This window comes from Pseudorasbora parva, chromosome 19 (assembly GCF_024679245.1).
Source record: "Pseudorasbora parva isolate DD20220531a chromosome 19, ASM2467924v1, whole genome shotgun sequence".
NCBI classification, from domain to species: Eukaryota; Metazoa; Chordata; class Actinopteri; order Cypriniformes; family Gobionidae; genus Pseudorasbora; species Pseudorasbora parva.
The window spans coordinates 37,544,702-37,569,954 of record NC_090190.1 but is presented as its reverse complement, the minus strand read 5'-3'; the positions used below and the strand labels follow the sequence as shown (position 1 = coordinate 37,569,954).

The following is a 25,253-nucleotide window of genomic DNA, read 5'->3' as shown; positions in this document are numbered from 1 at the left end:
GTAACAATACCGGTATTTTTACCCTTTTCACAAGACCCAAGATTAAGAAGTCTCGCCAGGTAGCCGTTGCCCTCTGATCCTGCCGGATAAAATGATTTTTTTTTTATGGTTCTCATCAAAGGGATGTTTTGTCCTGTGAAACTAGTTTGCCTTCTTGTCTCACTTCCAGATGGATTCAACCAAGATTTGTCGACCAGTTCCAATGATTCCCACGTGTTCAGTTCGTCCATCTAAACAGAATTACCATAATGTACACTAGATTTTCTCAGACACTTCCCGTGTGGATATTGGATATCTGCATTTTTCAACCAAGGGGAAAATGCTACATTTTTAGTATTTGGGGGTTAATATAAAAATAAAGATTATTTATTTTGAAATGAGATTACAAGCGGAGGGGGTGTGGTTTAGTCAGAGCCAAGTAGCACCAGTCCAGAGAGAGACGGAGAGCTGGGGAAAGATTGCTGAGAAATGTTATTGTACCGAGTTGTTGAGAGCGCTGTGAGAGTGAGTTTATTTTGTTTGAATATGAGAGCTCTGAATAAACACGAGTGAACTTTGCGACGTTATTTATCTCAGAAAATGCTTTCACCACAGCTAACAACAAACACGACATCGACATGAATACAGGAAGAGCTTCTGTTAACAGCGTCATTCATTATAACGACAGTTGTGCCAGTGTGACTGACAGATCCGAACATTACAAAGAGTGATCTTTGATCTTTGATCGGGGTAATATAAAAATACAAATTATTTATTTTTTATTGTTCTGTAAAAGTCTCACTCTCAGATTGATTGAACCAAGATTTAGTAGCTTGCCGAACATTTCCAGCGATTCCCGTGTGTTTATTTCATCCTTCAGAGCAGGAATATCTTACACTTTAGATTTCTGTGGTTGTTTCCCGTGTGAATAATAAATATCTGCATTTTTTGAGGGTTGTGGCTTTGCTGGCCATACATTTACAGCCGAAGGTGTTTCGGAACCTGGTTCATTTCTCTCTGTTATTTGGTTTATGTAGGGACATATGGCAACATTCTTACTTGGAACCACCTGCAATTTTCAGATTTATATTAATCAGAAGTGATTTATGCTGTAATTTATTAACACATGTCTTTTTCTCTGACTATGCCTTTTAATTATGGTTGTTAACCAGACGTAGCCTTGATTCCCTTTCATGCTGATAATAACAAAAATGCTGATGAACTGAAGGAATGCCAGTAAAAATATGCTGAGCTATTATCCATCTATCATGAAATTTTTAAATACTGTTAAGCTTATTTAGTTACACTTTATTTTACAGTGCGTGTACTTACAGTGTACTTACCCAAAAAAGTATTGGTAAGGCAACTACATGCGTTAAGGTTAGGTTTAGGGGTAGGTTCAGGGTTAGTACCTAGTTATAACCCAGTTGTTGTAACAAGTACAAAGTATACATGTGGAAGAGGACTGTAAAAAATAATGTGCTACCCATATACATACAAAATATGGACATAGTGTCCGTGACATCACTCGTAGGTTTCTGAAGAGCCTTTTTGAAGCCTGAAGTGAGAGGATCTGGGCTCAGGATAACTGAAAATGGGCAAAGAGGCGGAACGCGGGTGGAGCTGAGGTGCTTGGTTGCTGTAACCACGCCCACATGCATCGACCATAGTGGCAATGGATTTTTTTATTTTATAATGTTTCCTGAGGTGTACTTATATTGTTAGTATGGTTATTACATCAAAAAATGTCATAATTTAGAAATTAAAGGCTTTTTTTTCTATACTGATATTAGCCCTCTGGCTCGAATGCTCTGTTTAAAGGGGCGTGTCTGCTGTGAGACTTCAGTGAAAACACCCACTGTTGTGATTGGCTGACATCTTTGCATTTGAAATGAGATTACAAGCGGAGGGGGCGTGGTTTAGTGAGGCCAAGCAGCACCAGTCCAGAGAGAGACGGAGAGCTGGGGAAAGATTACTGAGAAATGTTATTGTACCGAGTTGTTGAGAGCGCTGTGAGTGCGAGTTTATTTTGTTTGAATATGAGAGCTCTGAATAAACAAGAGTGAACTTTGCAATGTTATTTATCTCACAAAATGCTTTCACCACAGCATCAAACACAACATCGACATGAATACAGTAAGAGCTTCTGTTGACTGCATCATTCATTATAACAGCAGTTTGAACAAGTGTACACTGCTGACATACGTGTGATTGACCGATGCGAACATTAAAAAGAGTGTTCTTTGATCGCTCTCTGTAGTTTAATCATTTAAATAACAGATTTGTTTCATGCTACTAACAGAAACGACGTGAAGTTGATGGTTTTAGTCACTGGCTTGATTCACTGATGTATCAAGACGGCCAGCAGGAGGTTGCCGCTTTGTGCTACCGCTAAATTTCAGTCCGTTTTGAAATATTGCCTTGAAAAGCAAATGAAAAGCAAACTTATACAAGAAGAAAATGCTACATTTTGTAACTTTTTTATGGTTCTCATCAAAAGGATTAGCCTGACAAGCCAGACCCACATCAAGATGTTTGGTCTGGAAACTCACCATTGACAGCTCAATCTGAGGGGCGGATAAACGGTTGTCTTTCAAACTCCCTCTGCACACGATAGGATAGCGCTACAACCAACCAGAGCAACGAAGGTGAAGCAGAGCTCGTTGATAGATTAAACTTTCGCCGTATCCGGTCGGCAAAACTCCAAACACATCTTCCCTTTTTAAGAATGACTTCAGTGCCGTTCTTTGTTCTTTTCTCAGAGAAAAGCTTAACTCCAAGTCTTCCAGAGTCACGGTCAAAGCTGATTCGAAAGATCGTCGTTCGCAACTCTGCCGTCATTATGTTAAGCCCCGCCCACTCTATACACGATGTGATTGGCCTGACCAGAGTTTGGCATTAACAGCTCAGAAGTGTATTGAGAGTTGCTAGACGACACTTGCGGCAGATTAGATTTGCTGCCGCTAGGGTGCGTCTAGATTACTAGACTACACAAGGATGTTTTGTTCTGTGAAGCTAGTTTCTTGTCTATCTTTTGGATGGATTAAAGCTTAATTTAGAAGCTGTCAACCGTTTCCCATGATTCCCATGCGTTTATATTGTTTTTCACAACAGAATCACACTTTAGATTTATTTGGACGCTTCCCATGTCCATATTGGATATCAGCATTTTTCAAAGATTTTGGCTCTGCATTGTTGTGCATACATTTACAGCCAAAGGTGTTGCTGTAATTGATCAGGTTGCCTAGGCCAGTTAGTAGTCGATGCTACCCTCATACCTACATCCTCCCACACACAATGCTTAATCAATTCTTCACCGGGACAACAGGATTATGAGGACAAGCCTTTGTGTGCTAGAGCTCCTGGTGGAGACCCGATCCTCAGCGTCTACAGCCAATTGAGATCTGTTCAAATGGCAGATCATTGATCGACTGGGGATCTGAAGACCCATTTGGTGTAGGTTGTGTCTTGTTCTGTTAAAGACTTTTGTCCTTGTGACAGCTCCACTAAACCTTATTTATTCCAACTAGGTCTCGTCTCTAGCTCTAGTCGTGACACATTTTTTTAGCCATAAATGCCATATGACTAATCACTCTGAAGCTCTTGGATTATGTGGTTATTTTTTAAATGCTGTTTGTGCAGTCTTATTTGTGTGTTAGGTCCCGTGAATGCAGCAATCTTTAGCACTGCTGTATTTAAATATTTTAAATATGCTCATAATAATGTATTTGCATGATGCTTTGTTTTTAATCTTTTAGAACAAAATTCATGTGCCACTAAGCAGTAGGGTATAAAAAGTTGCTCAGACAATGACTCAATATTTTATCTTTACTATAAAAAATGAAATGCATCATTCAATCTAAAATTCAGTCGCAAGTCCATTATAGAGCGCTTGACCCAAGCTCTTGAAAAAGGCACTCTATGCATCTGATCTTATTTAACTCCGCAGCAGAATGAGAACGCTGTAGAAACACTGCAGCATTTACAACTCATTCCCCATGAGTCTGTAATTAAATCTCACTTCTGTGGTTCCACCCTCCAACATGTTGGTGTATTGCTGACAGAACGCAAATGCAGAACTACTGCAGTTTTCCCCGCTGCTAGAGCCAATGACACCACAGTCATTACAGCCTGATTCCTGCATTTAATAACAATTATTTGTGCAAACAATTACCTAAAGCTTAGAGCTAAGAAGACATTGTCTGTTCTTTTAGAGTAGTAAACTGCGCTTCAAAATATTTAATCTCCATCACATGCAACCACTTTTTTTTTTATCTCTCCTAATTTGGTTTTGCGTAGGCGAATATGGCTCTACTTTTACTTGGATCCACCCAAGATTTTTAGACTTCAGATTTTTATAAACAAAACATGCCCTTTTCTCTTAAAATGCCTTTTAATTAATGGCTGTTGTTTTTCCAGATGCAGTCTGTTTTGAAATATTGGCTTGTGAAAGTGAACGAACCAAGAAGAAACTGCAACATTGAGACATTCTAACTCCTTCAGAAGAACACCAATGAGCTCCAGGTCTGAAACGGCCTACATTTGGGGAATAGCCATTGTATTTAACAGTGCGGTTCAGCTTTGTCGCAGTAGCGTTTAAAAATAGTATCTGTCCATGTAAAATGGCTACTGAAGGACCCGGCAGATGCCTCTGCCAAGTGGTTGTGTTGCCAACACACAAGCAGTAAGTGGCAATTTATCTTTGGCTAGAGCTGATTTAACATCTGCCCCAGTGGAGGATTTTGCCAGTTTGTGTGTGAGAACGTCTGGGTTAAGTGCAAACACTATACATTGGATAAAGCCTTTATCACATTTATTGACATTTATGCATTTGACAGATCCAATGTGGAACTCGAAGTTACAGAAAATCGCCTGAAATTGTTCATGCCGTTTATTTATTCATCATTTAAAGCTATTTTTGTTTGCCCAAATATAATAGGTTATGCCCTTCTTAAACCCAGTCAGAGCCGACCCTTTCCTTTATTCCCTCTCAAAATATCTGCAGTGGTGTGTCAAAGATTCCCAGCATCAGTTTCAAAGGAGGATGATGAGCAAATCAGTTAGTGCAGCGAATCTAGTTTAGATTAATCATTTCTAAGGCCGAATGAAATCTCCAGTAGACACTGACCTCCTGCGGAGAAGGTTTCATATCCAATCCAGAATTCTCTTTCTCTTTTTATTTGTTGCTCATTTGACAGCTCTGTAGAGCGGTTTCATGGCGTAACCTTGCAAAGCTGCGTTTTCTTTCTGTCATTGATCAGCTCTGTGGGTTGTGTTCGTCCAAGTGCCCATATTTTCACACCTGATCTGACACCGTAACCTGTGTTTGCATTTCAGGCATAGCTGATTATTGATCAGTGTCTGTCAGGTTAGCTGAGAACCGAAGGTGGTTCACAATGAGCCTCTGTGGGTATTTCTTATTATTCATACTGAATTGTGGTGTGTGTGTGTGTGTGTGTGTGTGTGTGCGTGCGTTCGTGCGTGCGTGCGTGCGTGTGTGTGTGTTTAAAGGGGTGATGAATTGAGAAATCAACTTTTCCTTGAGCTTTTGATATATAAAAGGTCATGGTAAGATAAGAATATCCTCTAAGTTTCAGAGCTGAAAACTTCCTTGTTAGTCAAAGAAAAGCTTTTTTAGACACCAGGCTCAGCAAACGGTCCTGTGCTTTATACTGACGTCATTGTGCGACGAAACACCGCCTACATAAAGTGTAATCCAGTATCCCCTAGCTAGGGGATAATTAGCTGGTCAACAACAATAAACATGCGGAGGAAGATAGCAAGATATTGTGCTATTCCTGGTTATGGAAGAACACAGTCACAGTATCAGTTCTTTTGTCTTTGGGCTGTTATATTTCTCACAGATTTATGCTCGTTCTGAATCAGATACAGATAAAGTAGCACAATAAAGATTTGTATATGAATGCATTCGTGTGAGAGCGATTGCGTGTGAATTAAATCTACCTGCCAGCGTCTCTCTACTAATAGTGAAGCTGTGAGTTTGAGTTACTAAGAAATATATGCTATAACTTTTCAGTTTCTAAGACATTTTAATGATAAATCACAGAACAGTGTTGATAATACATTTCAGCACTACTGAATGCTTTTGTGTGAGGTGCGCGCGATCTTCACATCTTCACGTGTGTGTGTTACAATGGAGCATGCATTAGTTTAGAACGATGATGTACAATAAGTGTGCATTCTCCTGATCAATTTTGAGGATCCAGATGGTATAATCAATCATGTCTTGTGGGGAGAGCTCTCTGAGTATGCATTTATTTGTCATTTGTGACTGTTGGAAGCAGAGCGTGTGTCAGGAAATGGCTTATCCTGTTGTGTCCTCTATAAGCCAGCGACTAATCGACGTCAAGCTTAAAGCGTCCTGGCAGAGCATTAAAGTCGATTAGTCGACTAGTAGGTGCAACCCCTATTATATACACTGTCTATCTAACGTTGCTGTTTGGATTTAAAAATGTAGTAGACTTGGTAGAGTACACGATTTGAACACAAATGTATGCACATCTTGATGGAAATAACATCACAACATTTATTTGCATCAAGAGGCACTTATATTTTTGGTCAAGATCTTGTATTGACAATCCAAGAGTCCAGCACTCTGTAAAGTCTCCTCCTGCACATCCCAAAGGCTTCCAATGAATTTAAGGCATGGGCTCGAAGGTGCCAATTCATGGGTACAAATTATTCTTCATGCTCCCTCACAACCATTCTTTCATTTTTTGAGTTGATGAATCTTGCTACGTGGTTGTTTAAGAAATGAAAAGCTTCACACTCTATTAATTAGGGTTAGAAGAACTGTTGCCAAACATGTAACACAATAATCACTACAATAATGGTCCAATCAGACGCATAAGCATTTGTGTATTTAAAGTCCCCTTGTAAATCAATAACTGTATCCCTTAAAACTCATCTTTTATCAGCAAAATTACATATTTAAGCATTTTTTCCTATGAAAAAAAAAATCTTCATGCTTTAAAATAGCTTGTATTGGCTCTACACCCGTGCTTCATTTAGTATACGAGGACCCATGAATATGCAAATGATCTCCGCCTCCACTCACTCACACCAGCTTAGAGACCCATTCGCTCAACTTTACTCAAGTTACTGTAGTAAACGCTACACAATGGTATCGCTCTCTACACCATCGAACACATAACTGTAATTAATATGATTATCCTTTTGCTTGACTACGTTCTGAAACTGCTAATAATGTGTCACTAATGTTACATAAACCATGTTCCCATTTGCCATTTCAAAGCCAGACAGCTGCCTTCTAAAAAACAGTATCCCAAGAAACGCATATAGTTCATCACAACATCTATATTGCTAAATGTACCTGATTTTTATATCAACAGAAAGATATACCTGGATAACCCGCTTCTCTTGAGACTCCTTGTCTTTGGTTCACGGCAGTTTTAAGGAGGAAATACTCAGCAATGGTGTTGACTTATGAATTTGCACATGGGTTGTCTTAAAGCATATTTAAAACACAACATAGATAAAGAAACAACATTAAAAACTTGATTTTCACCACAGTGAAATCTGAACAGATACTGTTAAACTTGGCAAAATGCTCCAGAAATAAATCATTCCTATTGCATATGTTTGCTTCGAGAGTATTCCATTGTTTGCGTTCGATTCTTGGTATTGTTCTGCTCTGTGAAGCTTTGAATTATTGTTTGCAAAAGTGTGGGCCTGGAGCTTCTTTATCATCTGATGCAAGAAGACGTTTCTCTGCCTCTATGAATTTGTTTGCCACCTTGTTGATTGTGAATATCCAGCCAGATCAGGCCGGAGCTGAGGAAAGAATGTGGCGGGTTGGACCCAGCACAGGAATTCTGCCATAGAAGAACATAATTAAAGCTGGATGTGAACTGGAGTGAATTGAAGTAAAGATGAATTCAGTGTCATCCAATACAGGAAGTTCTGATTTTAATCAGACTCTCTGGAGAAAGAGGCATCGCCAGCCGGAGGCTCTCAGCCAGGTTGGATGGCAGTCTGTGCGGCTCTTATTTCATAGCCAGTGCAAATGTGACAGTGCAGAGGGATAATAGATTGTGCTGCTCTCTAAAACACCAAAACAACAGTCTTTCTTCTTCTTCTTATGCTTGATCAGATGTAAGACTCGAGACTGAGTTGGCACGGGATGTCCTGTGTCATGTTTCCAGGTATTTTTAAATTTAAAACGTAGTCTATTTTTGCTCTCTTGCAATTTTAAATGTAAATTTTCTGAATGGTACACTCAAAAAATAATATTAATAATAATAAACTGTTGAACGAACATAATTAATTTAAGGAAAGCTTTTCTGTGAAATTGAATTGGTTTGAAATAATGTGTTGCAATCTTGTTGTATGAACTTAAATTCATTTAGTTAAAACTACAAAAAATAATCATGTCATTCCAACTAGATAAAGTAGGATAATAAGGGTAGAATTGATGACCATATTTAGTCTGGGAACTGCGTCACATGAATTTATTTTCTTTATTTCTATTAAAACTATTAGTCAAGAAACCTTGATCACTTGTTAATTGTAACATGCAAGTAATGATCAAATAAAGCATTTCTCTTCACTGGCATAAGCACAGTTACAGCTCATTGAGAACAGCACAGAATAACCACAAGGTCTACACTTCACGATAATGGTACCTAAACAAATCGACACAACATAACTCAACTTTTAAATGTCAAATATGACTGTCAAATATAACATCAAACGTTAACAAGTCTTTCCCTTTACTAAAAAACACATTAAACAGCACTTAACTTCAACAGTTACTCTTCTGATCCATCCCAATGCAAAGCATGCTGGGAACTAGAAATACACTGCAGTCAGCGCAACATAAATGGTCCCAACACAAATGGTTTAGGTTAAGTTAACATTTTACAAATTCTTCATTTAACGTAATAAAATACAAACTAAAGATTTGGGTTGTTTCCTCTTATTTTATTTAAATAAACTGAGCAAACAGCTAGAATCATTTTTTTAGTTTGTCCTATTCTCCACATCTTAGTTTTTTAAAGTAAATTCTAGTCTATATGCAAAGTCTTATATGCTGACGGTTCTGTGTTGGATCTTAAAGGAAGTGTATGTAAGATTGTGGCCAAAACTGATACTGCAATCACTATCCCCTCTCCACTATCTCTCAGCTTTTTTTCAAAATGTTGCTTCTTTTTTTTTAAGAAACATACCCATATTCAAGCGTTAATTAAAAAAATGAATGCATGAAGCTAGAATACATTTTTTTTGTTTGTTTGTTTAAAAGAACAGAGTCAGCTTTCTGTTTCTTTTTTTCTTGATATATTGCATGCTTAGATATTAATAAAACATAATATTCTATAGGCTATTACATTTTTGTGAAAATTGTCAAAAACACTGGGTGGCTGGCGGGGAAAGAGTTAATGATATATGTAATTTTATTTGTTCATTCAATAATTTGGTCCTTCACATTAAGCATACCATTTCTCAATTCAGTATGTGTAGAGGCATCCAATTCAGTGTGAAAGAAAACGCCATCATTATTCAGTACATGTGCATGCATGAAAGAAAACACCAAATGCATTTATTCATTCAGTCATTTAGTCATTAATAGTACATTTTCATTGCCTGCATTTTTTTATGCAGCACAGGTATACATTCAGCATGCACATATATGTGCACAAAAGAAAAGATCATTCGCATACATCTATATAAATGTTATTTGTCTTGCACGTAGGCTGTATACGTGCTCATTTAAGATTTGTCTTTTCTTTCCAGCACAAATATAAATTGTTTCTTTTTTCCTTTATGAAAGAAAAAAGCATTTGCAAATCAGTACAGATTTGCATGCATGTTCTTGTTCTGAATTGCTTTTTTTGCACATAAATGCATGCCCTGTTGAGATTAGCAAGAGAATACCATTGTTAATTCTGTATTTGAGCCCTTAGTTTGAATCAAACTGATTGTTGATCTGTAGATCCCAGCATGCTTGGCAAGGACCATTTTAGGAGAGTAAATTTAGGGATAAAAGTGTAATTTTATGTGTTTTTCAGTAAAGGGAAAGTTTTTTTTATATTGTAGTGTTTAATGTTATGTTGACATTTGGGGGAGTGTCTGTAATATTTTTTTAATTTTGAGGTAACCATTATGCCTGTGTTTGGGCTGTGGGCACTCGGTGACCTATGCTAATGTCAGGACAGACACAAGTCTTTATCTTATATTTTCATAATATACAGTACATTATGTAAGATGATGGATGAAACTGCTTATAATACATTTTTTAATTTTAAGTTTGAAAAGTATAAAAATGTCATGTTTTAATTATATAAATATAATTTAAAGGGGTCATATAATGCCATTTTTGTACAAGTTAATATGATTATTTAGTGTCTAAATTAAAACTTTGTAATATACTTTATTAAAAATTATATTTAGTATTCTAAGAAATCACTCATTTAACCTGGTGAAAAACAGCTCTGTTTTCAGCAAGCCGTTTCTGTGCATGTGCCTTTTATGCTAATGAGCTTTACTCACCCCGCCCCTCTGTTCTGTGGGGGCTTTGAGTGTGAAGCGTTGCTTAGACAACAGGAGAAAGTTTGACAACGCGTCTCTCAGGACACATCTGTGCACGTTCAACCGTATCAATTCAATATATCAGATATATCAACATCAAAATGACTGCTGTGTTCATTATTACACCCAAGAAAAGAACACCACAATCGCTTACACACCATTCTGCTCCAGCGTATCCACAATGGCGGACAGCTTACGCTCGCTCAGGGCGGGTCTGAGCCCGTGGGAGGGGTGTCCGATCGTGTGACGTCACACATCGAACGGCTTGATTTCAGACAGGTGAAAACATATAAAGAGATTAATAAAAAACACTTGATGGATTTTTATCATTATGGTTGTGTACTGGCGCTGCCAACACACATTGCTGTATAATCAACTTGTAAAAGTGCATGTATCATTATATGACCCCTTTAAAATGTATTTGATAAGATTGAGTTGAACCAACTCAATTACATTTCATTGCATGAACTTGTTTTTGAGTTGGAGCCACAGACATTTTGCGTTTATGCATGGTTACTTCCGCACACAGTTCCGTTAATTTGGGAAAACCGTGCTGTGTAAACGGAATCGGACTGGACATCTGATACACCGTCACGTCATACAGTATGAGAGAAGACTCATGACCATCTCTGATTGTTCGATTTTGGTAAACGTCAAAGTAACCTAAATTATAATCATTTCAATTTTGTTCTGATCTGTTCACATCCTCAGACTCGGGTAGGACCTGTTCTTGTAGTTGAAATGCGTAATTTTGCATAATTCAACTTTTATGTTAAATTTAAGTGCTAAAGAAATCTGTTAGGCAGAAGCTGAATTATTTTTTTTATTTTTATTTTTGGGAGAATTTTGTGAAGATGAAGAAAAAGAAGTATGAGGGATTTCAATAGAGTGTCACTTTACACTTAATTGATCTTACATAAGCATTCCCATTTGAAGCCCTCGATGATTCAGCCGTGACAGTGAGAGATATCCCTCTTGTTCTTTCACCGTTGATTAATAGCGGCGCGTCGACCGGCTGAACTGTGTTTGAAGGACGCTGCTCTGCTTTCTAGCTTTTCTAGCGATTCAGAATGAAATGGATTGAAAGGGTCTTTTGTGTCCCTCAGACTTGTTTCCCACTAGTGTTTCTTTCAGCATTGAGTAGTGCACTTGAGAGCATGTGCCCTGATCTTGAAGAAGACAAGACGAAGTTTCCTTTAGCCTCGTGGAACGAAACTCTCGAGCAGGTACAGCATTGGTTTTATTGTATTGGTCTGAAAGCACCAGACACCTTCATGTTTGCCAACGGAAGGCTATCGTTGAGTGAGTGTCAGTGCTAATGGAGAAAAGGAGATGAGAAGATAAATTCTTCCTGATGTCACCCGCCTGCTGATTCTGTGCTTTCATATAGATTTCCAAGTAAAATGTACGCTGTTACATGATGGCGATCCACTGAAGTATAACTCAGCTTAATAATTCATCTAAATTACCTCATGGTTAAACATTTACAAGAGAGCTGTTAATAGATCGCTGACATTCATGTCCTAATCTAAGAAAGCTCAGGACAGAGTTTATTGAGTCCTTTGAGTAGAAACTGTTTTCATTTGGTTAGTTTGAGTTTGTTCTATTCCGTTATGCTAAATAGTTTTGTGCTTTCTATGTGCAAACTTTGTGATGATTTGAAGGAAGTGTCATTTTATTTATAAGTGCTGTCCTATTGGTTAAATAAGGGATAATGTACATCCAGCTGTTTATCATCACAGAATAAACCCGACAGGGTGAACCGGACCCCGGACCCCGATGACAAGAAATATTGACTTGAGTTGAAAGCTATAAGTGGCAAGTTTAAAGGGGGGGTGAAATGCTGTTTCATGCATACTGAGCTTTTTACACTGTTAAAGACTTGGATTCCCATCCTAAACATAGACAAAGTTTCAAAAACTAATGTTGGGTGTTTGATGGAGTGTGTTTGACTGTGTCAAAAATACTCCTTCCGGTTTCTCACAAGTTTCGGAGAGTTTTTTTCGAGTATGGGTCGGCTTGGCGTTAATAGAGCGGAAGGTCCTTGTATGGGCCGTACGGGCTCTTCTCCCGGTAGGGTGTGTGCGCGCGTGACTAGAGCGAGAGAGAGGAAATGCACGCCCATAAACACTCTCAGGTGCAGATCCAGTCGTCTGAACAACACTTCTGTCGCGCCGCGCTCCACTTTATTCCTATGGGTGACATCAAACGACTTTATTGCGCCCGCACAGCATTCCGGGAAGGCGGCGCTGCATTTGAACCGATTTGAACGCAGAAATGGCAAGAAGCTTCACAACATCGCTTCAGTCGCGTCGCAATAGTGGATCTCCACGGTCACTGCTGTCACAGGACTTCACCAAATCAACAAGAAGTGCATGTGTTTTTGACGGAGCGGTCCCAGCGATAAAGGTTCGGTCCTGCTTTGGAAGCAGTCGGTGAGTAAAACTGCTTCAAATGTCTCTGCTGTTGGCTATCGTCGCGTGAGTAAACATCAGTAAACGGCACGATCGTGTATAACGTTAGTTAATTTATCAATGGAGCATGCGATGTATGGTGTGTGTTTAAATACATTTGTTTAGCTGACCACTATAGGTGTCAGTTTGATTATTATAAAACCACCCAAACATAAACCTAGGGGACGTTCTCACAAAGCGTGCTTCGTCATTCAAATGCGCTAACGGTTACTCCATTGTTGTTCTGTATAACGTTACACTAGTCTGACGTGCAAAACCGTTTTGCTTCCATAAAATAGTCCATAAACCGAATCATGTCCTCATAAACTGCGAGTAAAGACACACAAATGTTGACAGGCCACTAAATACAGTCCATACCACAGAGACGGACGTCCTGCTGTTGCTGTTTCTCCTGTTGAATTTATTTCATCCTCCGGATCTGATTCTGGATCATATCTGTATTAGTTGAATCTGATTGATAGCCATGGTATATTTAGAGTAACGTTTTCTTTTCCACTCTTGAGGATGTCAGCTTTCAGCAATCTCTCGTGCAGTAGCTGCGCGCTCGTCATTCTTTAGCTCCGCCCACACGATACGCCTCCAGGCGCTCAGTTTTTTCTGGAAAGACTCGGTACAGCCTATCTTTCTTTTATAAATATAATAAAACTAAAGACTTTTCGGAGATATGAAGGATCCCCCTTTATAGCTGTTAGGATGCATGGCATTTCACCATATAAATAATTATGAGGGTAAGAGATATTGATTTGAGATTAAACTTTTTTTATATATCATACCTGTTTGTCTTATAATCAGTCATAGTAACAAATCGTTGCAAAATGGCAGCAGCTGCTTTTGTATGAAACGAGCGGGCCAGTCCACATTACTGGATGACATAATGAAATAATTGTACACAAAATATTGATTTTAATGTTTTATAAGATCACCAACCCCAAAATTTTCATGAAGGAAAAAACGTATCGCTAACAAGCGTGGCATTATCTGGATGAGCCTGTTATTATTTTTTATAGGCTTTTATCTGGGAATAACATACCACTGGATGGCGCGATTGACCAATCAGAGCCAAGTATTGTCATACTTTAAGATATTTTATATTTAGTCTGAGAGCTTTTCTGTTCCTTCAATAAAAGCTGTGTAATAATCGTGATTAATCGTATTTAACAAACAAGACATTTTATTTATAATAAATATGTGTATGTATATACTCTATCTATCTATCTATCTATCTATCTATCTATCTATCTATCTATCTATCTATCTATCTATCTATCTATCTATCTATCTATCTATCTATCTATCTATCTATCTATCTGTCTGTCTGTCTGTCTGTCTGTCTGTCTGTCTGTCTGTCTGTCTGTCTATCTTTCTATCTATCTATCTATCTGTCTATCGATCTGTCTATCGATCTGTCTATCTATCTATCTATCTATCTATCTATCTATCTATCTATCTATCTATCTATCTATCTATCTATCTATCTATCTATCTATCTATCTATCTATCTATCTATCTATCTGTCTGTCTGTCTGTCTGTCTGTCTGTCTGTCTGTCTGTCTGTCTGTCTGTCTATCTTTCTATCTATCTATCTATCTGTCTATCGATCTGTCTATCTATCTATAGACAAACATATTACTTTGTTAGATGCAAGTACTTGCAATTAATCGATTTGACAGCACTAATACTTATAATGTATATATAATTTTTTATGTTAAAATCACAACTTTTGGAAGCTTGTTTCTGTCATGGATTAATAAAAGATAACTCTGGATTCACGCAAATGCAAGTGTACGTCTCTCAATTCAGACTTTTCTTCTTCTCTGATGAAAAACTGTCAGCTCACAGTTTGACATTTTCTTGCAATTTTGCGTTTTATGTTTTATAATTCTGAGGGGGAAAGTCAGAATTCTTTCTTTTTTTATTATTCTGTGGCAGAAACAAGTGTCCATACTTTTGGTACCTGGAGTCCAGTAAGCCATAAAAGTTTTAAGAAGAATTACAGTCCAATAAGCATTTGTGGACAGTGACAGCGAGGCTCTCTTCATATATCTCAGTTTTATATTTCTTTAACATGTCAATAAAATATATATAGCATGGTCCATAAAGTATTTTGCCAGAATGAGTATGTAGTTTACAGTATATTCATTATGTGTTCATTATCTTTATTCTGTGTGATAATCCCTAACCATGTTTATTTTCCAGCATAGACACGTCGAATAGCAGCTATAAAAATACTTTTTAAACAAAATGCTAAGTCATTAATAATGAGAGTATATATTTTGTGCATAAACCTGAAGCTAAGTGGCCTTCTGTTGCTATGGTAACCTGCTCAAATGGGTGCATCTTCTGTTTTGGCACCACAGGTGAAAATAATTCCGGTGTGTTTGATATCAGGTTAGACCCCCTTCTCCAAACTTCAGGAATCGGTTCGCACACATGGCTTTGCTGAGTCGGACAGTTTTACCAGCTTTCTGCTGCCCGGCACTTTTCCTGCGGCTGCTCAGTGCCGCGGGCAGACCTGGTTGCCATGGCAACATGCTCCTTTTTTTCTGTGCTGTGACATCGTGGTCACCCCCGACAACCGTTCTAGAGCAACAGTCACCACAACAATGCTGACGTGGTGAACCTGAGAGAGAGAGAGAGAGAGAGAGAGAGAGAGAGAGAGAGAGCGAGAGAGAGAGAGAGAGAGAGAGAGAGACCAGCAGAATGAACCTGTAAATGATGAAATGTGTTGTTGTGTTTAATGGCAGGAGCTTTAATGCACAAAGGTGAATCATCTTGACTTGGGTGAGTATGTAACCACCTAGAAACCACCCAGAGCACCCTAGTAACCACTTAGCAACACACCATCATTATGGTGGTGAGTGTTGCACAGGTCTTCAGAAATGTCGTCTTCATATGGAGTTTTCAGTTTCTGAGCATGTCAGATTGCCCCTTCCTCTCGGTCTTTGTTCTGTTCATCATTATGGAGGAATATCTCCACCCGTCCGCAGCTGATCTACCTATCATTTTCACATCTCCTAGCAACAGCTCTTTAAAAAACTAAATATAACACTTGGTAAGGTGTCGCACCAGAGCCGTGCTTGTCTGTGTGTGTGTGTGTGTGTGTGTGTGTGTGTGTGTGTGTGTGTGCATGTGCATGTGTCTGTCTTTGTGTGTGTTTGCGTGTCTGTCTGTGTGTGTGTGCGTGTCTGTGTGTGCGTGCCTCTGTGTGTGTGTGTGTGTTTGCGTGTGTCTTTGTGTGTGTGTGTGTGTGTGTGTGTGTGCGTGCATGTCTGTCTGTCTGTCTGTGCGTGTGTGCGTGTGCGCGTGCCTTCTTGTGCGTGTGTGTGCATGTGCATGTGTCTGCGTGTCTGTCTTTATATGTTTGCATGTCTGTGTGTGTGCCTCTGTGTGTGTGTGTGTCTGTGTGTGTGTGCGCGCGTGTGTGTGTAGGTGTCTGTGTGTGTGCGTGTGTGTGCAGGTCTGTGTCTGTGTGTGCGGCTGTGCGCGTGTGTGTACATGCATATGGTGCCGTTGTGTGTTGCAGCATATTGTTCTCGTACTGACACAGCTGTATTCATTACGTGCCGTAACTCTCTAATGTGTAACGTTCCTCTGCTTCTGTTATTTTTTATACCGGCATATCTCAAAAAGAAATGTCCACGTCATATTTCACCACAATATTTCTTCACCTAATTTCACATTACTGCAATGCATCCAGAATTGTTACTTTTATTTTAATTGTCAGTGGGGATTCTAATTAGACTATCATAAAATGCTGCATTTTTGATTAAATTTTTGATTGTATTTGATTAAATACAGTCTAACAAATCCGTATGTATAAATATATTACACTTACAATAATAATAATTGTTCGTTTATTTATTTTATTGCATTTCAATAATAAAAATATGAGTTTAAATATGTTTAATTGACATGAACATAAGTGTGTGTGTGTGTGTGCGTGCGTGCGTGCGTGCGTGCGTGCGTGCGTGCGTGCGTGCGTGCGTGCGTGTGTGCGTGTGTGAGGAAAAAAATAGTGGGCTATTATTTGTAAAGTGGATCGAGTGAAAATAAGCAAAAATTTCAGAAAAGTGAAAACGGTTATCTTGTATATTCTACAAACTGAACGAAAATACACACACACACACGCACACAGTGAGCTCTGGCTACTCTTGAAAGAGCAAAACAGAATCAACCTCTGAACTTGCGTAAATTTACGGGGGCTGTGTATCACACACCGTTTCTGTTAGTCTCATGTTAATCGTGAGTACCTATAGAGTAGTATTCCAACCTTGACTGTAAACCTTTATCGTTGGGACCGCTCCATCTTTCAGCGTTAGACGATATGCAAATCCGGAGTTGAACTGAGCCTTGTTTATAAAACAATCATTGCCGAAATCCAGGGAACAAACTAAATCATTTTGCATCCACTGTCCCCTTAATGCTGGGTTCTTTGGGAAGCTGAACAGGGTTGTCTTGCCCTGACGTAACCCTGTAACACACACACACTTCTTTGGTGACTGTTGAGTTCGTGAAGTCCTTTGACCTGTGCAGCGCAGCCGACGACTTCCCTAAAGCTGAGCAAAGCGCATTGATGGGCTTGCTTTTGCTCTCTCGCTCTGGTTGACGTCTGTGGAAACATACTGGGAAATTCCACCCTTTTTGGCATCACACAGGCCCATAAAAATTCTTAAACTTGTGAGAAATCGGAACGAGTATTTTTGGCACAGAAATATGCAAAAAACATTCTCCAAATATGCAACTTATTTTTTGAAACTTTGGCCATGTTTAGCATGGGAATCCAGGTCCTTAAAGGGTTAGTTCACCCAAAAATGAAATTGATGTCATTCATGACTCGTTCCACACCCGTAAGACCTTCAGAACACAGTTTAAGATATGTTATATTTAGTCCGAGAGCGCATTAAAGTGTATGCACACTACACTGTCCATGTCCAGAAAGGGAATAATAACATCATCAAAGTAGTTCATATGTGACATCAGTTGGTTAATTAGAATCTCTTGAAGCATCGAAAATACATTTTGGTCCAAAAATAACAAAAACTGCAACTTTATTGAGCATTGTCTTCTCTTCCGGTTTGATGAATCAGCGTATCGATTCATGATTCGTATATGTTGTTAGGGTTTATGTCAACCTGAAATGTACAAATGTACTGCTGACACCATAAAATATAGCCTGACAAGCCAGACCCACATCAAGATGTTTGGTCTGGAAAGTCACCATTGACAGCTCAATCTGAGGGGCGGGATAAACGGTTGTCTTTCAAACTCCCTCTGCACACGATAGGATAGTGCTACAACCAACCAGAGCAACGAAGGTGAAGCGGAGCTAGTTGATAGATTAAACTTTCGCCGTATCCGGTCGGCAAAACTCAGAACACATCTTCCCTTTTTAAGAATGACTTCAGTGCCGTTCTTTTCTCAGAGAAAAGCTTAACTCCAAGTCTTCCAGAATCGCGGTCAAAGCTGATTCGAAAGACCGCCGTTCGCCAGCTTCTGTGTTTACTAGATGCACTCAAACGCAACTCTGCCATTATGTTAAGCCCCGCCCACCGACTCTATACACGATGTGATTGGCCCAGCAAGAGTTTGGTGAATACAGCTCAGAAGGGTATTGAGAGTTACTAGACGACACTTACGGGCAGATTAGATTAGCTGCCGTTAGGGTGCGTCTAGATTTTTAGGCTACATAAAATATGCTTAAAAAAGAAAATACTAAAACACACAGAGAAAGGAAAGGATTCAACAACAATTTTTGATTTAGACTTAAGTGTGCTAATCCTAACCCATGGACAAAGTACACAACTCTATTACTTGATTAAAAGTAAAAGTACTGGTCAAATATTACTCCGTTACAAGTGAAAGTTGTAAAAACAGATTTTTACTCAAGTAAAAGAACAGAAGTATTTGTTTTCAAAAGTACTTAAGTATCAAAAGTAAATTTCCTTTTTTATGCCAATGCATTATTTCATTATTGTTGGATGAATGCACACTGTCATCATGGTTTAAGCCAGTCAGAGATGCTCCATCTGATGTACTAGCATACGACTAACTTAAACTCATTTAAATACTTGTATAAAAGTTACAAAGCTCTTTATAAAGCTGCTGTCACTTTAAGGCCGAATGCACAGATCCAATACACTGATACACATCTGATATTCTCCCAACTTTACTCTTCTCTTTCTCCCAGACTTTTATATTTTTAATATTTTATAAAACAAGCACCAAGTGTATGCCAACTAAACTAATCTTGATTTTTTTTTTTTTTTTTTACTGAAACATACTTTCAAAGTATGGCTATGGGTGCACACACTTGTGCCTAAGAACCGTTTTGCTATGAACTGATCAGTGTTCAAAAAAAGTTGGGGAATTGTATATGACTCTATAAGAGTGATTCCTGATAGACTGTCTGAAACAACAACAAAACACCTTTTAAAGAAGGAAAAAAAATCATCCTCCGACTTTCAGAGCTGCTTCAGAAACGACTTTTGACCTTGATAGAAATGTAGTGGAGTAAAAAGTACGATATGTGTCTTTCAAATGTAGTGAAGTAAAAGTCATACGTTTCCAGAAAAAAAAATATACTCAAGTAAAGTACAGATACTCAAAAAGTGCACTTAAGTACAGGACTCAAGTAAATGTACAGTTACTGTCCACCTCTGCCTATGGATTATACAGAGAGTTATGTATATTATTATATTGCATATCTGTCAATAGATCCTCATAAATACTACATACTGCACCTTTAAAATGATCATATAAAGAGTCTTTATTGGTGTTTGGAGATTTTAAACATTAAAAAAAAAATCCTTTGGAATAATGTGTACTGATAGATTTTGCACAAAATATAAATACTATGAGGATGATAATGATAATTAAAATAAATGAAATCATAGCCCTAGTTTTCACAATCCAGTATCACAGTGGATTAACTCAAGTCCGGCCCAACATTATCTTCAGCTGAATATTGTTTCCTACATCACATTATGTTGAGTGCTCAGTGACGGTGAGTTGTGTGATCTGTGTTTGATCTTCAGCGTTTCAAGACAAACCTTTAAATTAAACAGGAGTCGTTGGAACAAATCTTGATTAAAACAGCTTGTGTTTAGACGTTGCCGGTGGCATTGTTCTGTTCCAAAAACGCTCTCTTTATCTGGTGAACTGCTATTTCGGGATTTAAAATAACATTTGGATGAAGCTCTGGTTTGCAGAGCGAAAAACTTTGTAACCGAGTCTTACGTCAGTCAAGAGGGACTATGAATATTTGATGATGCAAAGCAAAACATTTGAGCTTCGCTTATAAAAAGAGCTTGACATTTGCCTTCACGCTTGTGATAGGGACTGTTAAGTCATCATTACCCAAACAGACGGCCGTACCTGCCGCTTCTCAGAGTTTGAACCGAGCCCTCGAGAGCAGCGCTGCCGTTCCTGACATCTACAGCTGTCCTGTCAATGAGAGATTATTTATCTGCGTGTGCGGGACCCGTCCTGAGGAGAGCTGCTGTAGTCCTCCGGGGCCGGCTGTCTGTCTGTATGTCATTGACAGAGCCCCGCAGGGACCGCATCTCCCAGCATGCCTCTCTCCGGGGACGGGGCTCGTGTGACAGCTCTGCCTCCAGCGCTCGAAGAGAGACAGAGGACTCCTCATCGTGATAGATACCGACAGCTGGGAGCACGTGAGCGAGATGCGACGTCAACTTTCTTCGCAATCAGACCAAACCTGTTTCATCTGTATTAGGCCTATTTGCTATTTCCTCTTTATATTTAGTTAGCGTTCATTCATGCTGTGCTCACAGATCTGCATCACGGCTGGCCACTGTTGACCAAACTAAACACAACTAAGGTTTATGATCCACAGAAATGGTCTAGCTGATGGTTTTTGTGGGTTTAAGAAAGAAAATTCCATCAACATTTTATCGCCCGCATGCCATTCAAACCTGTAAGATTTTGTCTTTGTGGAGAAATAAGTTCAGTGCTTTTTCATGCAATAAAAGTAAGTGTGGATTGAGGCAGTCGAGCTGCGAAAATCAAAAAAAGGACAAGTATCAAATGACGTTCAAATAAGTTTAAATTACACCACTGTTCAGAATGATTTGCTGTTTCTGAAAGAAGTCTAACCAAGGCTGCATTTAACTTGATCAGCAATACAGTAATATTGTGAAAGCTTATTTTAACACATCATTTATTCCTGTGATCAAAGTTGAATTTTCAGCATCATCCCTCCAGTCTTCAGTGTCACATGATCCTTCAGAAATCATTTTAATATGATGATTTGCTGCTCAAACATTTCTTATTACTATCAATGTTGAAAACAGCGATTTCAGGAATTGAAAGTTCAATAGAATTAAACATATTTTATAACATTGGAAATGGCATTGCTAGTATCTGGGCCAGATTTACTAACAGCTTGCTCAAGCACAAACCCTCTTTCTGCGTTAAAAAAAACGACTTTTTTCAGGAATTGCTTAAGACACGCAGTGATAAATTAGCATTGAAAAGGCATGGGTTTACTAAGGTTTGTGCTCATCAGTTTACTGGTGCCTAATTTAGAACAAAATATAAAAAATATGTTCTTCCTAAAATCATGCTTTATTTGTCTGAAATATATTGAAGAGAGGTTTCATATTTGACGGTATTGGTTTGTCATTTAGATGCTGGTAGTTTTCCACTATGCTGCACATTTTGAGATGTTTAAGATGTTCATCTCTCTCTCTCTCTCTCTCTCTCTCTCTCTCTCTCTCTCTCTCTCTCTCTCTCTCTCTCTCTCTCTCTCTCTCTCTCTCTCTCTCTCTCTCTCCAGATGTGGTGGTCAACGGTAAGCCGTGTGACTGTGACGTGGTCGCTGACTGCAGGGTCGGAGACGCTGTGCCGTTAGAGGTGAAACTGACCAACCGCAGCAAGAGCGCCGTCGGACCGTTCTCTCTGACCGTCGTCCCCTTCCAAGACTATCAGAATGGAGTCCAAAACTATGACCTGCAGGATGCCGTCACTTTCATCGGCTCCAACACCTTCTACATCGGCACGGTGAGCCAGTGACGCACGTAGGAAAGCACACATCAGCGGGACGCTGTCTGCGCCGGGTCACGACATCAACGGCTTGGTTTTTTCATTTTATTAGAACTTTAAATTAAAATGTTTTTAAGATCATGAGAAGCATAAACTCAGTCACTTTCCAAACTTTTAACTGGTAGTAGATGTGAATTATGATGGATGGATGGATGGATGGATGGATGGATGGATGGATGGATGGATGGATGGATGGATGGATGGATGGATGGATGGATGGATGGATAGATGGATAGATAGATAGATAGATAGATAGATAGATAGATAGATAGATAGATAGATAGATAGATAGATAGATAGATAGATAGTCCTCACACACCCAGAGAGCGTGTACATAAAGCTGCCTCTCAGCACTAAACTGAGTTATTTTCCACTGTTTATTTCCCTTAAACAGTCACACACACACACAAAATAATGTCAAAATGCCGGTCTTAGCAAGTATTCACATAAACACAGTCAGTTATGTTTTATGAAAGCAAACAGTTGATAAAGAAAACGCATTTGTAACAGTATAATGGATCCGTGCATTCAGCCTTAAAGTGACAGCAGCCCAATATACCTGCTGCCAAATTATGAGATTATTAAATATATATATATATATATAGCAGTTTTTCCCCATGGTATCGATGTCAAAATTGTGGCCAGTGAAAATGCTGAGTGGCTAGTAACTTTGGAAAATCACTAGCCACAGTAGCTACTGAGCAAAACATGTGCTGTGTGTGTGTGTGTGTGTGTGTGTGTGTGTGTGTGTGTGTGTGTGTGTGTGTGTGTGTGTGTAATATTTTGAAATCAATTGATTAATATTTATGTATTAATAGAGCTACTATTAATTATAAATAAAACATGTATTATTATTATTATTATTATTATTATTATTATTATTATTATTATTATTATTATTATAGTATTAGTCCAGTTTCCAACAAAACATAATGTGCATGGAAAGTAGACTGAATCCCACATAAAATTGACCAAACTGACTCTGAGCTATTTTAAGACCAGAAACAGGGTGGAGGCAACGTAAACTGGGTTCCTTTTCTCAGTTTTGGTCCAGTTTAAGATGAGTTTGGTTCTTTTAAAAAGGCCATCTTTGCTTCTGTACCTGCAAGACTTCTGTGCGACCCCCACAGTGTGATGTTCTCGTCCTCAGGTGAAGCCCACGGAGAACTCTGTGTGTGTGGGAGCCCTGCTCTTCTTATACACTGGGGATTTCTATCTGAACATCAAGTTTCAAGACGACAGCACGAGCCGCGACCTGCCGCCCGCCTGGTTCTGTCTGCCCAGCGTCCACATCAAAGCCCAGGAGCCAATCGAAGCAGCCGCCTGAACCTGTGAACTCTGACCTTTGACCTGACGGACTCGGTAGGCTCCTGGGGAGAAATCTGCTGTTATCTAAACCAACACTGAGAGCTGATCTAGATGTTTACTGAGTCTACAGCACACGCAGTACCACTGTACAAAGCTTTTAGAGTTTGGAGATGTTTAAATGTATGCCAAATCCTCCATTTTACGATCAATTTGTCGTTCTGAACACGTTGCTCATTCACCTCTTTAGAGAGAGGAAAATGGATGAAGAACATTGTTCATCTAACCGCTGAGTGAAAACATCAAAGGAGGATCTGTTAAAGTGATCGTGACTGCAGACAAATGTAAAATGAGCTAGACTGCTCAACGACGTCATGCAGGAATCTGATAGAAATATCTCCGACTCATATTTCAACTCAAAAATCATATAACAAGAAATTATATTTTGTTGAAGCCTATTTTTAGAACTTTTGTTTTGCCTTATGACATTATTTTAATGACAATTAAGCACATTATTGCACAAGTCTCATTACTGTAATGTGTTCGCTCGAGCATCTTATTTATTCGTTTGTTTTGTAATTCTCAAAATCGTAAACGGTGATTCTCATTAAAAATCAATCAGCATCAAATAATATAAAATTAATTAATAAATAAAATGCATTTTTTTGCATCATGGTAATGATAGTTCAAAAGAAAATGTTTTTAATTGTCATAAAAATATTTAATGGGTAAAACGGGCTTCTCTCCTTTTCCTTCTTTTGATTTCTGGCTGAAATATGACCTGGTCGTGTTCTCGGCAGGTTTTGTAGGGGTTCACATTAATAGTGCATGTAAATATGTCTCTTACTGTATTTTCATCTATGAATGTATACATTTGGATCAGTTTTCCTGGGGTTGATGAATAAATGGTTTTGTGACTCTGTCGGAACCACGGCTTTGATTCACGTTTATGTAATTATGAAAGTGTTTTCTTTAGGGCCGGGACTTTAACGCGTTAATTAAGATTAATTAACTACGGGACTTTAACGCGTTAATTAATTACGCAAAAAAAAAAAAAAAAATTAATCGCACTTATTTTTGCCCCGCGGAACGTTTTTCAATGAATGAGTTTTGACGGACCGATTATACTGGAACACCAACTAGCGCTCATGAGTCACGACTCACGACAACAACCATGAAAACAACAAACCATAGTGAACATGAACGAAGAAGCTGATGAGACCGCTTTGCTTAGCCCCGTGGATGGGAAATTTAGTTTTAAAAAACGAAATGATGGAAGCGTCGACAAGCGCATGGTTGTGTGCAAGCTATACAACAGGGGTATCCAAAGTCGGTCCTGGAGGGCCACTGACGTCCTGCAGAGTTTAGCTCCAGCTTGCCTCAATACACTGCTAAAGTTTCTAGTATGCCTAATAAGACCTTAATGAGCTGGTACAGGTGTGTTTAATTGGGGTTAGAGCTAAACTCAGCAGAACAGTGGCCCTCCAGGAGCAGGATTGGACACCCCTGCTATACAACAAGGAATTAGCGTATCACCGCAGCACATCGAGCCTCAAATATCACAAATATGCTTTTGCTACACTTAATGGCAAACATTGCACTGGTCTGCTGGACTGAAATAAATAAACAATATTTTGTTGATTAAGCTTATGTATTCAGTCATTATTCAATGGTATACTAAAAATACATGTGAAAAATTACTTCTCATTGTTCTCAGGTAAAATATTTATATGCGATTAAAATGCGATTAATTTCGATTAATTAATTACAAAGCCTCTGATTAATTAGATTAATTTTTTTAATCGAGTCCCGGCCCTAGTTTTCTTTCATTTGTTAATCTGATGTCCATCAATCAATCTAAGG

At 38.7% G+C, this 25,253-nt stretch overlaps 1 protein-coding gene across 2 annotated transcripts in view; it reads left to right on the top strand.

Annotated features, from left to right (window-relative positions):
• Positions 1-24,310, top strand: part of trappc9 (trafficking protein particle complex subunit 9) — a 288,563-nt gene extending 264,253 nt beyond the window's left edge. For both annotated transcript variants that reach the window (XM_067426626.1, XM_067426625.1), the window contains 2 exons: positions 21,820-22,043; positions 23,236-24,310. In XM_067426626.1, the coding sequence (XP_067282727.1) occupies positions 21,820-22,043; positions 23,236-23,412 (401 nt within the window). In that variant the 3' untranslated portion in view covers positions 23,413-24,310. The remainder of the gene's footprint in view (positions 1-21,819; positions 22,044-23,235) is intronic.
• Positions 24,311-25,253: the final 943 nt, after the last annotated feature.